Source organism: Oncorhynchus tshawytscha, linkage group LG16, assembly GCF_018296145.1.
Source record: "Oncorhynchus tshawytscha isolate Ot180627B linkage group LG16, Otsh_v2.0, whole genome shotgun sequence".
In the NCBI taxonomy this organism is placed as follows: domain Eukaryota; kingdom Metazoa; phylum Chordata; class Actinopteri; order Salmoniformes; family Salmonidae; genus Oncorhynchus; species Oncorhynchus tshawytscha.
The window spans coordinates 22,751,305-22,763,804 of NC_056444.1; the positions used below are offsets into that span (position 1 = coordinate 22,751,305).

General features: G+C 45.7%; 1 protein-coding gene across 2 annotated transcripts in view; it reads left to right on the forward strand.

The window, feature by feature from the left end:
- The window catches only part of LOC112215524 (guanine nucleotide exchange factor VAV3), a 127,361-nt gene that overhangs the window by 111,729 nt on the left and 3,132 nt on the right, over window positions 1–12,500 (forward strand). Inside the window, exons 24-26 of one of the 2 annotated variants that reach the window (XM_042298986.1) lie at window positions 6,687–6,774; window positions 7,435–7,564; window positions 12,186–12,266. In XM_042298986.1, the coding sequence (XP_042154920.1) occupies window positions 6,687–6,774; window positions 7,435–7,564; window positions 12,186–12,266 (299 nt within the window). The remainder of the gene's footprint in view (window positions 1–6,686; window positions 6,775–7,434; window positions 7,565–12,185; window positions 12,267–12,500) is intronic. The other variant, XM_042298987.1, reaches the window with a different exon arrangement.

A 12,500-nucleotide genomic window follows, 5' to 3' on the forward strand; every position in this document is an offset into this window, starting at 1 on the left:
TACAGCACAGTACAGCACAGTACAGCAAAATACAATACAGCACAGCACAGCACAGCACAGCACAGCACAGTACAGCACAGCACAGTACAGCACAGTACAGCACAGCACAGCACAGTACAGCACAGCACAGCACAGCACAGCACAGTACAGCACAGTACAGCACAGCAAAATACAATACAGCACAGCACAGTACAGCACAGTACAGCACAGTACAGCAAAATACAATACAGCACAGTACAGCACAGCACAGCACAGCACACAGTACAGCACAGCACAGCAATACAGCACAGCACAGCACAGTTCAGCACAGTACAGCATGGTACAGCACAGCACAGCACAGTACAGCAAAATACAATACAGCACAGCACAGCACAGCACAGTTCAGCACAGTACAGCACAGTACAGCACAGTTCAGTACAGTACAGCATGGTACAGCACAGCACAGCACAGCACAGCACAGCACAGTTCAGCACAGCACAGCACAATACAACAGTTCAGCACAGTACAGCACAGCACAGTTCAGTTCAGCACAGTACAGCACAGCACAGCACAGCACAGTTCAGCACAGCACAGCACAGCACAGTACAGCACAGCAAAATACAATACAGCACAGCACAGTACAGCACAGTACAGCACAGTACAGCAGCATGGTACAGCACAGTACAGCATGGTACAGCACAGTACAGCATGCACACATCACAGTACAGCATGGCACATCACAGTACAGCATGGTACATCACAGTACAGCATGGTACAGCAAAATACAATACAGCACAGTACAGCACAGTACAGCACAGCACAGCACAGTTCAGCACAGTACAGCATGGCACAGTCACAGTACAGCACAGTACAGCATTCACAGCACAACACAGCACAGCTCAGCACACACAGCATAGTACATCACAGTACAGCATGGTACATCACAGTACAGCATGACACATCACAGTACAGCATGGCACATCACAGTACAGCATGGTACATCACAGTACAGCATGGTACATCACAGTACAGCATGGTACATCACAGTACAGCATGGTACATCACAGTACAGCATGGCACATCACAGTACAGCATGGTACATCACAGTACAGCATGGCACATCACAGTACAGCATGGTACATCACAGTACAGCATGGCACATCACAGTACAGCATGGCACATCACAGTACAGCATGGCACATCACAGTACAGCATGGTGCATCACAGTACAGCATGGCACATCACAGTACAGCATGGTACATCACAGTACAGCATGGCACATCACAGTACAGCATGGCACACACAGTACAGCATGGCACATCACAGTACAGCAATGTACAGTATAGCACAGCACAGTACAGCACAGTACAGCATGGCACATCACAGTACAGCACAGTATGCACAGCATGGCACAGCACAGTACAGCATGGCACCAGTACAGCATGATACAGCACAGTGCAGCATGGCACAGTATAGCACAGCGCAGCACAGTACAGCATGGCACAGCACAGTACATGATACAGCACAGTATAGCATGGCACAGCACAGCATGGCACAGCACAGTACAGCATGGCACAGCACAGCATGATACAGCACAATACAGCATGGCACAGTACAGCATGATACAGCACAGTGCAGCATGGCACCGCATGATACAGTACAGCATGGCACAGCACAGCATGATACAGCACAGTACAGCATGGCACAGCATGATACAGCATGGCACATCACAGTACAGCATGGCACATCACAGTACAGCATGGTACATCACAGTACAGCATGGTACATCACAGTACAGCATGGCACCGTATAGCATGATACAGCACAGTGCAGCATGGCACCGTATAGCATGATACAGCACAATACAGCATGGCACAGCACAGCATAGTACAGCACAGCATGGCACAGCACAGCATGGTACAGCACAGTACAAGATGGCACAGCACAGTACAGCATGGTACAGTACAGTACAGCACAGTACGGCAAAATACAATACAGTACAGCACAGTACAGCACAGTACAGCACAGCACAGCACAGCACAGTACAGCACAGTACAGCATTCACAGCACAACACAGCACAGCTCAGCACACACAGCATAGTATAGCACAGTACAGCACAGCACGGAATAGCATAGCACAGTACAACACAGAATAGCACAGTATAGTACAGCAGAGTCACACCCTGCAAATAGTCCTCTTAAAGCTTGCGTTAATTATTAGTTCTGTCAGTGCTAGTGAGATGCTAGTTCAGTCCCACCATTGACTTTCTGCACAGACTGTACTGTGTTGCGCTGCTCTGGATAAGTGCATGGGCTGAAGGATGGCATTGGTCAATACATACATTGTATTGTGCATTAAAAAGAAATGTACAAAATAATTACAACAATGAGGTGAGGCGTGCAGGAGTTACGATTCTGATAAGTGAGTGCTACAGTAGAGTGGTATTTGTTTTACGTGCTGTGTAGCATTGCTGCAAGCACATGTAAACCCCATGTGAGGTAGATGGGGAAAATAACACTTTTGCATGTTATCACTGTATCATTTCAGTCCCCCCAGGCTGTTTGTATGCTGTAGATAGACAGATTACGGTCCTGTATGTTCAGACAGGTTGAAACATGCCAATGATACGCAGGGTAAAAAAAACTAGATGTTTTATTGTCACATACTCCGGATAGGTGCAGTGTTGTTTTACAAGGTCAGCCATAGTACTAGGTACATAGTACCTAGTACATAGTTCTAGGTTTAAGTGCCTTGCCCAAGGGCACATCAGCAGATTTTTTTATCAGCCCGGGTATTCAAACTAGTGTTCTTTCAGTTACAGGCCCAACGCTCTAACCGCTAGGCTACCTGCCGCCGTAGGCTATCTGCCGCCGTAGGCTACCTGCCGCCGTAGGCTACCTGCCACCGTAGGCTACCTGCCACCGTAGGCTACCTGCCGCCGTTTCTGTCCCAAGTTGGGTTGCGACACTTCTTCCCTGAAGGGAGCCGGTAGAGCTGAGAGAGAGAGAGAGAGAGAGAGAGAGAGAGAGAGAGAGCTGCTCGAAACGTTCCCTTCAACTCCACTTAATTCATCTCCTCCTTTTTCCTCTCTTACGAAGGCAGAGCTTTTCAATGCCTTCCAGTTTCACCAGAGCTGAAGTCTTAATTGCTCGCGTGTGAAGCATGCCGCTGCAGCACTGGTGAAGAAACCCAGAGAGACTGTTAGACAGCCTGCTCAAGGTTATTTAAACCATCACAAAGAAAACGAGAGGAAAAGAGAAAAAAGAAACTCTGCATCTGCGTGGAAACTACATTAAGAAAGTGTTTGAAACAGACAATGCCCTATCCTTGGCTCTGCATCACACTGCTGTGGTATTGAGGCCCTGCCGCCTTCCTTCCACAAGCTACAGCGACTCCAGCCAAGAGGGTCCAGTCAGTCTAAATTAAGCTCTGGCATTTCAGTGTACAATAGGCCCGTCACTGGGGTTTGTTTTGGTGCGTAGAATATGGATTAGGCCATATTATTGGGGGATTACGGCTCTAAGAGGGAGATAAGAGGGTAATAATGGAGACTAATAGAGATCAAGAGAGGACAGGGCTTTCTTTGAGAGAGACAGACAAAGGGGGCTGACTCTATTGGCTCTGTGTCTCTATACCCTCCATACCCTCCCCTCCTCCCTGCCCCACTCTGCCCTGCTGATACCCTCTAAATGGGGGCGACTGCCCTTCCATCAGCCCCCTCCCCTGGTCCCGTGAATACCAACTGGTAATGAGGAATGGTGCCCCTGTCTATCGGCGTCTACACACATACACACACACACACACACACACACACACACACACACACACACACACACACACACACACACACACACTCACACACCCCTCTCCATCACTCATGTGTCAGAAACCCAACCTGGTCTCAGGGCATTTCGTATGATAAGTTACGTTTCGTATGGTATGTATTCATTTGTGGGTATCCATCATCCATTTCATATGATATGTTACGAACAAATTCTAATTTGTTGTGGCTAACATTAGGTAGGGGGCTAACGCTAGCTTTAGCTATCTGGCTAACGTTAGCTAGGTTATGGGGTTATGGTTTCAGGTTCCTTAATGAACCTATTAAAACTCACGGACGATTAGTAAAGCTTAAACCAAGTTTGTTCTCCCATTGGGTCATACAGCTGCATAAGACATATACATATTTCCACCAGTGGTAATATATACCCCAATTTTGGTGGAGTCTCCTCCTTCTCTCTAAACATTACATATTTAATACTAGGCAGGAAGTCGGAAGTTTACATACACTTAGGTTGGAGTCATTAAAACTTGTTTTTCAACCACTCCACAAATTTCTTGTTAATAACAAACTATAGTTTTGTCAAGTCGGTTAGGACATCTACTTTGTGCATGACAAAAAAAAGTAATTTTTCCAACAATTGTTTACAGACAGATTATTTCACTTATAATTCACTGTATCACAATTCCAGTGGGTCAGAAGTTTACATACACTAAGTTGACTGTGCCTTTAAACAGCTTTGAAAATTCCAGAAATTTAGGTCATGGCTTTAGAAGCTTCTGATAAGCTAATTGACATCATTTCAGTCAATTGGAGGTGTACCTGTGGATGTATTTCAAGGCCTACCTTCAAACTCAGTGCCTCTTTGCTTGACATCATGGGAAAATCAAAAGAAATCAGCCAAGACCTCAGAAGAAATATTGTAGACCTCCACAAGTCTAGTTCATCCTTGGGAGCAATTTCCAAACACCTGAAGGTACCGCGTTCATCTGTACAAACAATAGTACGCAAGTATAAACACCATGGGACCTCGCAGTCATCATACCGCTCAGGAAGGAGACACGTTCTGTCTCCTAGAGATTAACGTACTTTGGTGCGAAAAGTGCAAATAAATCCCAGAACAACAGCAAAGGACCTTGTGAAGATGTTGGAGGAAACAGGTACAAAATCTATATCAGTAAAATTAGTCCTATATCGACATAACCTGAAAGGCCGCTCAGCAAGGAAGAAGCCACTGCTCCAAAACTGCCATAAAAATGCCAGACTACGTTTTGCAACTGCACATGGGGACAAAGATCGTACTTTTTGGAGAAATGTCTTCTGGTCTGATGAAACAAATATAGAACTGTTTGGCCATAATGACCATCGTTATGCTTGGAGGATAAAGGGGGAGGATTGCAAGCTGAAGAACACCATCCCAACCGTGAAGCATGGGGGTGGCAGCATTATGTTGTGGGTGTGCTTTCCTGCAGGAGGGACTGGTGCACGTCCCATAATAGATGGCTTCATGAGGGAGGAAAATTCTGTGGATATATTGAAGCAACATCTCAAGACATCAGTCAGGAAGTTTATGCTTAGTGGCAAATGGGTCTTCCAAATGGACAATGACCCCAAGCATACTTCAAAAGTTGTGGCAAAATGGCTTAAGGACAACAAAGTCAAGGTATTGGAGTGGCCATCACAAAGCCCTGACCTCAATCCTATAGAGGATTTGCGGGCAGAACTGAAACAGTGTGTGTGAGCAAGTAGGCCTTACAAACCTGACTCGGTTACACCAGCTATGACAAGAGGAATGGGCCAAAATTCCCCCAACTAATTGTGGGAAGCTTGTGGAAGGCTACCCAAAACATTTGACCCAAGTTAAACAATTTAAAGGCAATGCTACCAAATACGAATTGAGTGTATGTAAACTTCTGACCCACTGGGAATGTGATGAAAGAAATAAAAGCTGAACTACATCATTCTCTCTATTATTATTCTGACATTTCACACTCTTAAAATAAAGTGGTGATCCTAACAGACCTAAAACAGGGACTTTTTACTGGGATTAAGTGTCAGGAACTGTGAAAAACTGAGTTTCAATGTATTTGGCTAAGGTGTATGTAAACTTCCGACTTCAACTGTAAGTGATACGGGACACAAACTGTTCCTTCTCCCTTAAGGTGACCTGACCTGACCTGACCTCAACCCCCTTTCTCACTAATCCACAGCTCTCCATCCTTATCAGTGCCTGCCAACATGTGATTATACTTCCTTTACTCAATACATTCCGAGCTTAATTACATCCACCATATACCTTCCTCCTACAGATAACCATTCACTTCTGGTGTAGACCCAGACTTTGGCAGCCCTCATGTCTCCAGTATAACTGATGATTAACAATTTTCAAAGTTTAGAAAGCTGAACCCAAAGGTTAGGGTTAAGGTTAGGAATTAGGTTAAAGGGTTAAGGTTAGGTTTAGGGGAAGGGTCAGCTGAAAGGGTTAAGGTTAGGATTAGGATTTGGGGAAAGGTTAGCTAACATGCTAAATAGTAGCAAAGTAATTAAAAAAGTAGCAAGTAGTTGAAAAGTTGCTAATTAGCTGAAATGCTAAAGTTATCCATGCAGCGATTCAAACACGCAACTTTTGGGTTGCTAGACGTTTGCGTTATATGCACACCCATCCAACCCTACCATTCACCCTCCTTTTGTTTTTGCCTTAATTAATCTGTTGTTTTATGTTAACATACCATTCGTAACATTTCATACTAATTTGCGATTCCCTGGTTTACAGTTACTATGTAACGTGTAGTCTATGAGACCAGGCTGCAGAAACCTTTGGGCCCATGCATTACCATGGCAGCGGTCGCTCCCAATGGGTCTACTGGGGGATCGATCTCAATGATCACCAGAACATTACACTCATCCCTTATTCATGGCCCACAGGTACAGCAATGACGTGAAGCACATCAAGATCCTGACCAGAGATGCCTGCTTCCACATCGCAGAGAACAAGAAGTTCAGGAGTATATTAGTGAGTCTGTTTCCCTTTCACAGCACCACCTCTGCATTTCACACATAAATAAATCACTCAGTGTTTCTTTAATTAAATGTCAAAACATGAATTTATTTTTAGCCCCTTGCTGTGTGAAAATAGCTCTGATTAGAGGTGGATTACTGGTGTGGTTTACTTTACTGCCTGTAGGCCTTGTAGAGAGTTATAGACAGGGATCGGTCCAGGGTGGATTGGATGTGTTCTCTCCCTTCTATTCACCCAGGATTGTGTTTCCTCCAGCTGCGGTTAGAAATGAGATTTTACTGTTAGTCCTACTCTGTACGTGTATGCTAGTTTTATTTCACCCAAACTTTTAATCTTCATATTAAGTTAATCATTTTGTTGATTTAATTTAATTGGTATTGGACAGAGGACATTTTAAAACAGATTTAGAATTATATAGAAAACACAACTATTTTTTCATAAATAATTTTCATGCGAATGGTATTGTTGTGTGAGGCTATTTGGCTAACTGTGAGAATGTGTGTGTGTGTGTGTGTGTGCCTGTGTGTGAATGTGCGCCTGCATGTGTGCCTGTGTGTGCGTGTGCATGTACGTGTGTGCACGCGTGCGTGTGTGTGCGCGTGTGGGTGTGCGCGTGTGTGCGCGTGCGTGTGCGCGTGTGTGTGTGTGTTACAGGAACTAATTGAGTACTACAAACACCATTCATTGAGGGAAGGCTTCAGAAGCCTGGACACCACACTGCAGTTCCCCTACAGAGAGCAGGAGAATGCTGCTATGCTCCACACCAACAGACCCGGAGGAAACAGTGAGTATAAAAACAACACAGCACGAACACAGTACAACACTACACTCTTAGAAAAAAAGGTGCTCTCTAGAACCAAAAAGGGTTATTTGGCTCTCCCTATAGGATAAACCTTTGAAGAGCCCCTTTTGGTTCCAAGTAGAACAATTTTGGGTTCCCAAAAGACCTAAAAAAGAGAGAGAAGGGATGAGAAGGGATGGAGGTCTAGTGGCAGTTCTAGAAACAGGCTTTTTACTGTCTAGAGAAGGGATGGAGGTCTAGTGGCAGTTCTAGAAGCAGGCTTTTTACTGTCTAGAGAAGGGATGGAGGTCTAGTGGCAGTTCTAGAAACAGGCTTTTTACTGTCTAGAGAAGGGATGGAGGTCTAGTGGCAGTTCTAGAAACAGGCTTTTTACTGTCTAGAGAAGGGATGGAGGTCTAGTGGCAGTTCTAGAAGCAGGCTTTTTACTGTCTAGAGAAGGGATGGAGGTCTAGTGGCAGTTCTAGAAACAGGCTTTTTACTGTCTAGAGAAGGGATGGAGGTCTAGTGGCAGTTCTAGAAACAGGCTTTTTACTGTCTAGAGAAGGGATGCAGGTCTAGTGGCAGTTCTAGAAACAGGCTTTTTACTGTCTAGAGAAGGGATGGAGGTCTAGTGGCAGTTCTAGAAACAGGCTTTTTACTGTCTAGAGAAGGGATGGAGGTCTAGTGGCAGTTCTAGAAGCAGGTTCAGTAGAAAAATCAGGAGAGTTTGTTATGAACAGTACCACAGAAACCTGGCTTAGAATGGTGTTGCTATGGCTGCGATAGCTGGCTGATAAGTCTTGGGTAAAGAGTGTGTGCTGGGTGACATTTCACTGTGAGCACAGCAACACACCTGGAGAGAGGACAGGTGGTTCACAGGATGATTATGATTGCTCCAATTTTAATCTCTCATTCAATCTCTCATTGGCAGATTTAATTAGTCATTAGCTGGTCGTTTTTGTTGCTTAGAATATGTTGTATGACGAAACAAATGACATTTTGAACAGTTTGTTTTGGAATAGTTGTATAGTGAAATTAGCAAGACATTGGCTCAAAAATGTGTACTATAATCAAATAGTGTATAGTATCTGACACTTTCTGTGGTTTGTGGACTGGTCTGTGGACTGGTTTTTGGACTGATTTATGGACTGGTGTGTGGACTAGTGTGTGGACTGGTTTGTGGACTGGTTTGTGGACTGATTTGTGGACTGGTTTGTGGACTGGTGTGTGAACTGATTTGTGGACTGGTGTGTTAACTCATGTGTGAACTGGTTTGTAAACTGGTTTGTGAACTGGTTTGTGGACTGGTTTGTGGACTGGTTTGTGAACTGGTTTGTGAACTGGTTTGTGAACTGATGTGTGGACTGGTTTGTGGACTGATTTGTGAACTGGTTTGTGGACTGGTTTGTGAACTGATTTGTGGACTGGTGTGTGGTCTGGTTTGGGAACTGGTTTGTGGACTGGTTTGTGGATCGATTTTGTGGACTGGTGTGTGAACTGGTTTGTGGACTGAACTGGTTTGTGAACTGGTTTGTGGACTGAACTTTTGTGGACTGGTGTGTGAACTCATGTGTGAACTGATTTGTGGACTGGTGTGTGAACTCATGTGTGAACTGGTTTGTGAACTGGTTTGTGAACTGGTTTGTGGACTGGTGTGTGGACTGGTTTGTGAACTGATGTGTGGACTGGTTTGTGGACTGATTTGTAAACTGGTTTGTGGACTGGTTTGTGAACTGATTTGTGGACTGGTGTGTGGTCTGGTTTGGGAACTGGTTTGTGGACTGGTTTGTGGATCGATTTTGTGGACTGGTGTGTGAACTGGTTTGTGGACTGATTTTGTGGACTGGTTTGTGAACTGGTTTGTGGACTGGTTTGTGAACTGGTTTGTGGACTGGTTTGTGGACTGGTGTGTGGACTGGTTTGTGGACTGGTTTGTGGACTGATTTTGTGGACTGGTTTGTGGACTGGATGGTTCTGAATCTGTTTCTAGTTCTAGTTTTAATAGAAGTGATTCTCAATCAGAGTCAGAATATAGTGGTGGTCCCTGTCAGTTAAAACGGTGTTAGTAGCACTGTGTTACTGTATATCATGAATACTGGATAGTCCCGTACTGCTGTTACAGCGTGGATAAGAAGACAGCAGAGACAGAGAAGTGGCATGTTGGACCCCATTGGTGAGAAAGGGGTTAAATGCAGTACCCGACGCCGGCAGCACACCCGCAGCACTGGAGCCTCTCTCTGGGGTTGATGGAGAGTTTATGACGCATCGCAATCAGTGCTGAGATTAGATTTCATTGTAGCACCATATGTCACCGTGTGAAAAGCGCAAGAAAAACTCCCAGGATTCGCTGAAGGTCGTGTTGCAAGTGCTGGGGAAACACGACAGAACAGAAAGGCAGAGGATCATAGTGAGTCGGAAGCTGGATGCTGCATGTCTCACTTTTCATTTCGCTTGTCACTCAAATGGCTCTTGAATGTCTCTCGGCCTAAAAACGAACACACATACAGAGAGGAAGGATGGAGAGAACTCGTCCCTCACTGAGAGAATTGAATTCCAACCTGTTTGTTTTCTCTCTCTCTTATTGTTATCTCTCCTTCGCTCTCCTTCTCTCTCATCCTCTCCTTCTCTCTCATCCTCTCTCCTTCTCTCTCCTCCTCTCTCCTCCCCTCTCCTCCTCTATCCTTCTCTCTCCTTCTCTCTCATCCTCTCTAAGGCCCCGACTCATAGAATTCAGCTCCATTCTTTACTTGTAAATCACTCTTTTGTTCAGTTGTTCATTTCTACCAGCATGACTGAAATGCCAATGCGGTTTATGTTCTGTTTTGGACATGACTCTGCTGTGTATGTCTACATATCTCAAAACCCTCCTGGTCCCTGCCGAGTTATACCATCATCAACCCTAGCAGCATCAGACTTCCCAGTTGGAAGATGGAATGAGCAGGATGGAATGAGCAGGATGGAATAAGCAGGATGGAATAAGCAGGATGGAATAAGCAGGATGGAATGAGCAGGATGGAATAAGCAGGATGGAATAAGCAGGATGGAATAAGCAGGATGGAATAAGCAGGATGGAATAGGCAGGAAGTTTGGCAAACCAGGGAATTTGGAGAAAGTTACTGGGTGACAACCTTAATCAACTCTCTTGGGGACCTTAGCATCGCTGGTGGTCCATCACACATGGGTAATATGTAGGTTATTACCTGCATGATACAGTATGTGTCTAGAGGAAGCTGGCTCCTCAGAGGACACAGTATGCGGTCGTAAGGAAACATATTTCCTGCAGAGGAGAGAGAGATATAACCTACAGATATTAAAATGCTCATCAGATTCCTCCTCTGATCTCCCTCGCTGTGATAGAAACCAGGCTTGGCTTTCAATGAGCTTCTTTCTAATATCAATTTTTAGAGGATATGCTTTCGGGAGTTGACCAGGGAATCTGGTTGGTGGTGGGTATGTTGCTTGCCGGCTACTTGTGTGTGTGTGTGTGTGTGTGTGTGTGTGTGTGTGTGTGTGTGTGTGTGTGTGTGTGTGTGTGTGTGTGTGTGTGTGTGTGTGTGTGTGTGTGTGTGTGTGTGTGTGTGTGTGTGTGTGTGTGTGTGAAGTTCGTATTCATATGATTATGACCCAACACAGCAGACAGTGGGTTGTTAGTATGGATAGGCAGCGGTGGCTCATGAATAAAATGTCTCTGTGTGAGGCTGCATAGCAGCAGTCGTTAGGCCTGTGACTGTGAGCAGGGTAAACATATTGCATGGTTGACATCAGCTCTGTTGCATTGCTCTGGACCTGCTGGTCAGACGGGGATTCATATGGTAGCAGGATGAGGGCCAGAACTGCCAGAGCGGATAGCAGGTGCATGGGGTGGAAGGGTGCTTGAGAGGGGTAAACACGCACACACACACACAGTCTGGACACAAAGAAACACAGTTGGGTAAATTTAATTTCAATGCTATTAATGTCAATTCAATATCTCATAAAATATGAATGGGCAGCGTATGAAAAATGTACTGTATGGTAAATAAATCAACGTGTCCATTTATCGGAAATCAACACATTCTTAAAAGGAATCGACATTTTCGAATAACTGATTTGAACTTCAGTTCTGTCCCTGGATGGGTTTTTGAATAGAAATGGAAAGTAGTCCAGCACAGCATTCTACAGGGGGACCATCATTTAGCTCAGTGAAGATGCTGTGGTTGTTTGGGTTTCTGGTCAGAGGATATTTTCATGTCCTATCAAACTGCATTGTTCTGCTGCCAGCTACTTCTTTTGCCTGTAAACTTTGAGTTGGGATTAAACATGCTTTCCCTTCGCTTCTCTCTCCTTTATTCTACCCTCCCCTCTTCCCCTCTACTCCTCTACCCTGCTTTCTCCCCTTTCCTCCCCTCTTCCCCTCCACTCCTCTACCCTGCTTTCTCCCCTCCCCTCCCCTCCCCTGCCCTCCCCCCCCCCCCTCCCCTGCCCTGCCCTGCCCTGCCCTGCCCTGCCCTGCCCTGCCCTGCCCTGCCCTGCCCTGCCCTGCCCTGCCCTGCCCTGCCCTCCCCCCTCCCCTGCCCTGCCCTGCCCTGCCCTGCCCTGCCCTGCCCTCCCCTGCCCTGCCCTGCCCTGCCCTGCCCTGCCATAGCCCCATTGCTCTGTGGGCTGACTTATGTAACTCCTGCCGGCTACAGCTTTGTTCCTCCCTCCTCCGCTCCTTTCTGGTCAGGTACAGGTACCACTTTTTATTTCTTCTCCTTTCATTTTGGGCCCTGACTGTTTAGCATGCGCAGTGGGCCACATCTAACATCTCAGCTCCCTCCATCTGCCTGGGAATGTGTGTGTGTGTGTGTGTGTGTGTGTGTGTGTGTAGGTTTGTGTCTGTGTGCATGTGTATACATAGCGTTTGTTTGTATTTGTGTTACCACCAAGATATGGCCCAAGTAGATTGACCCTGACTGGG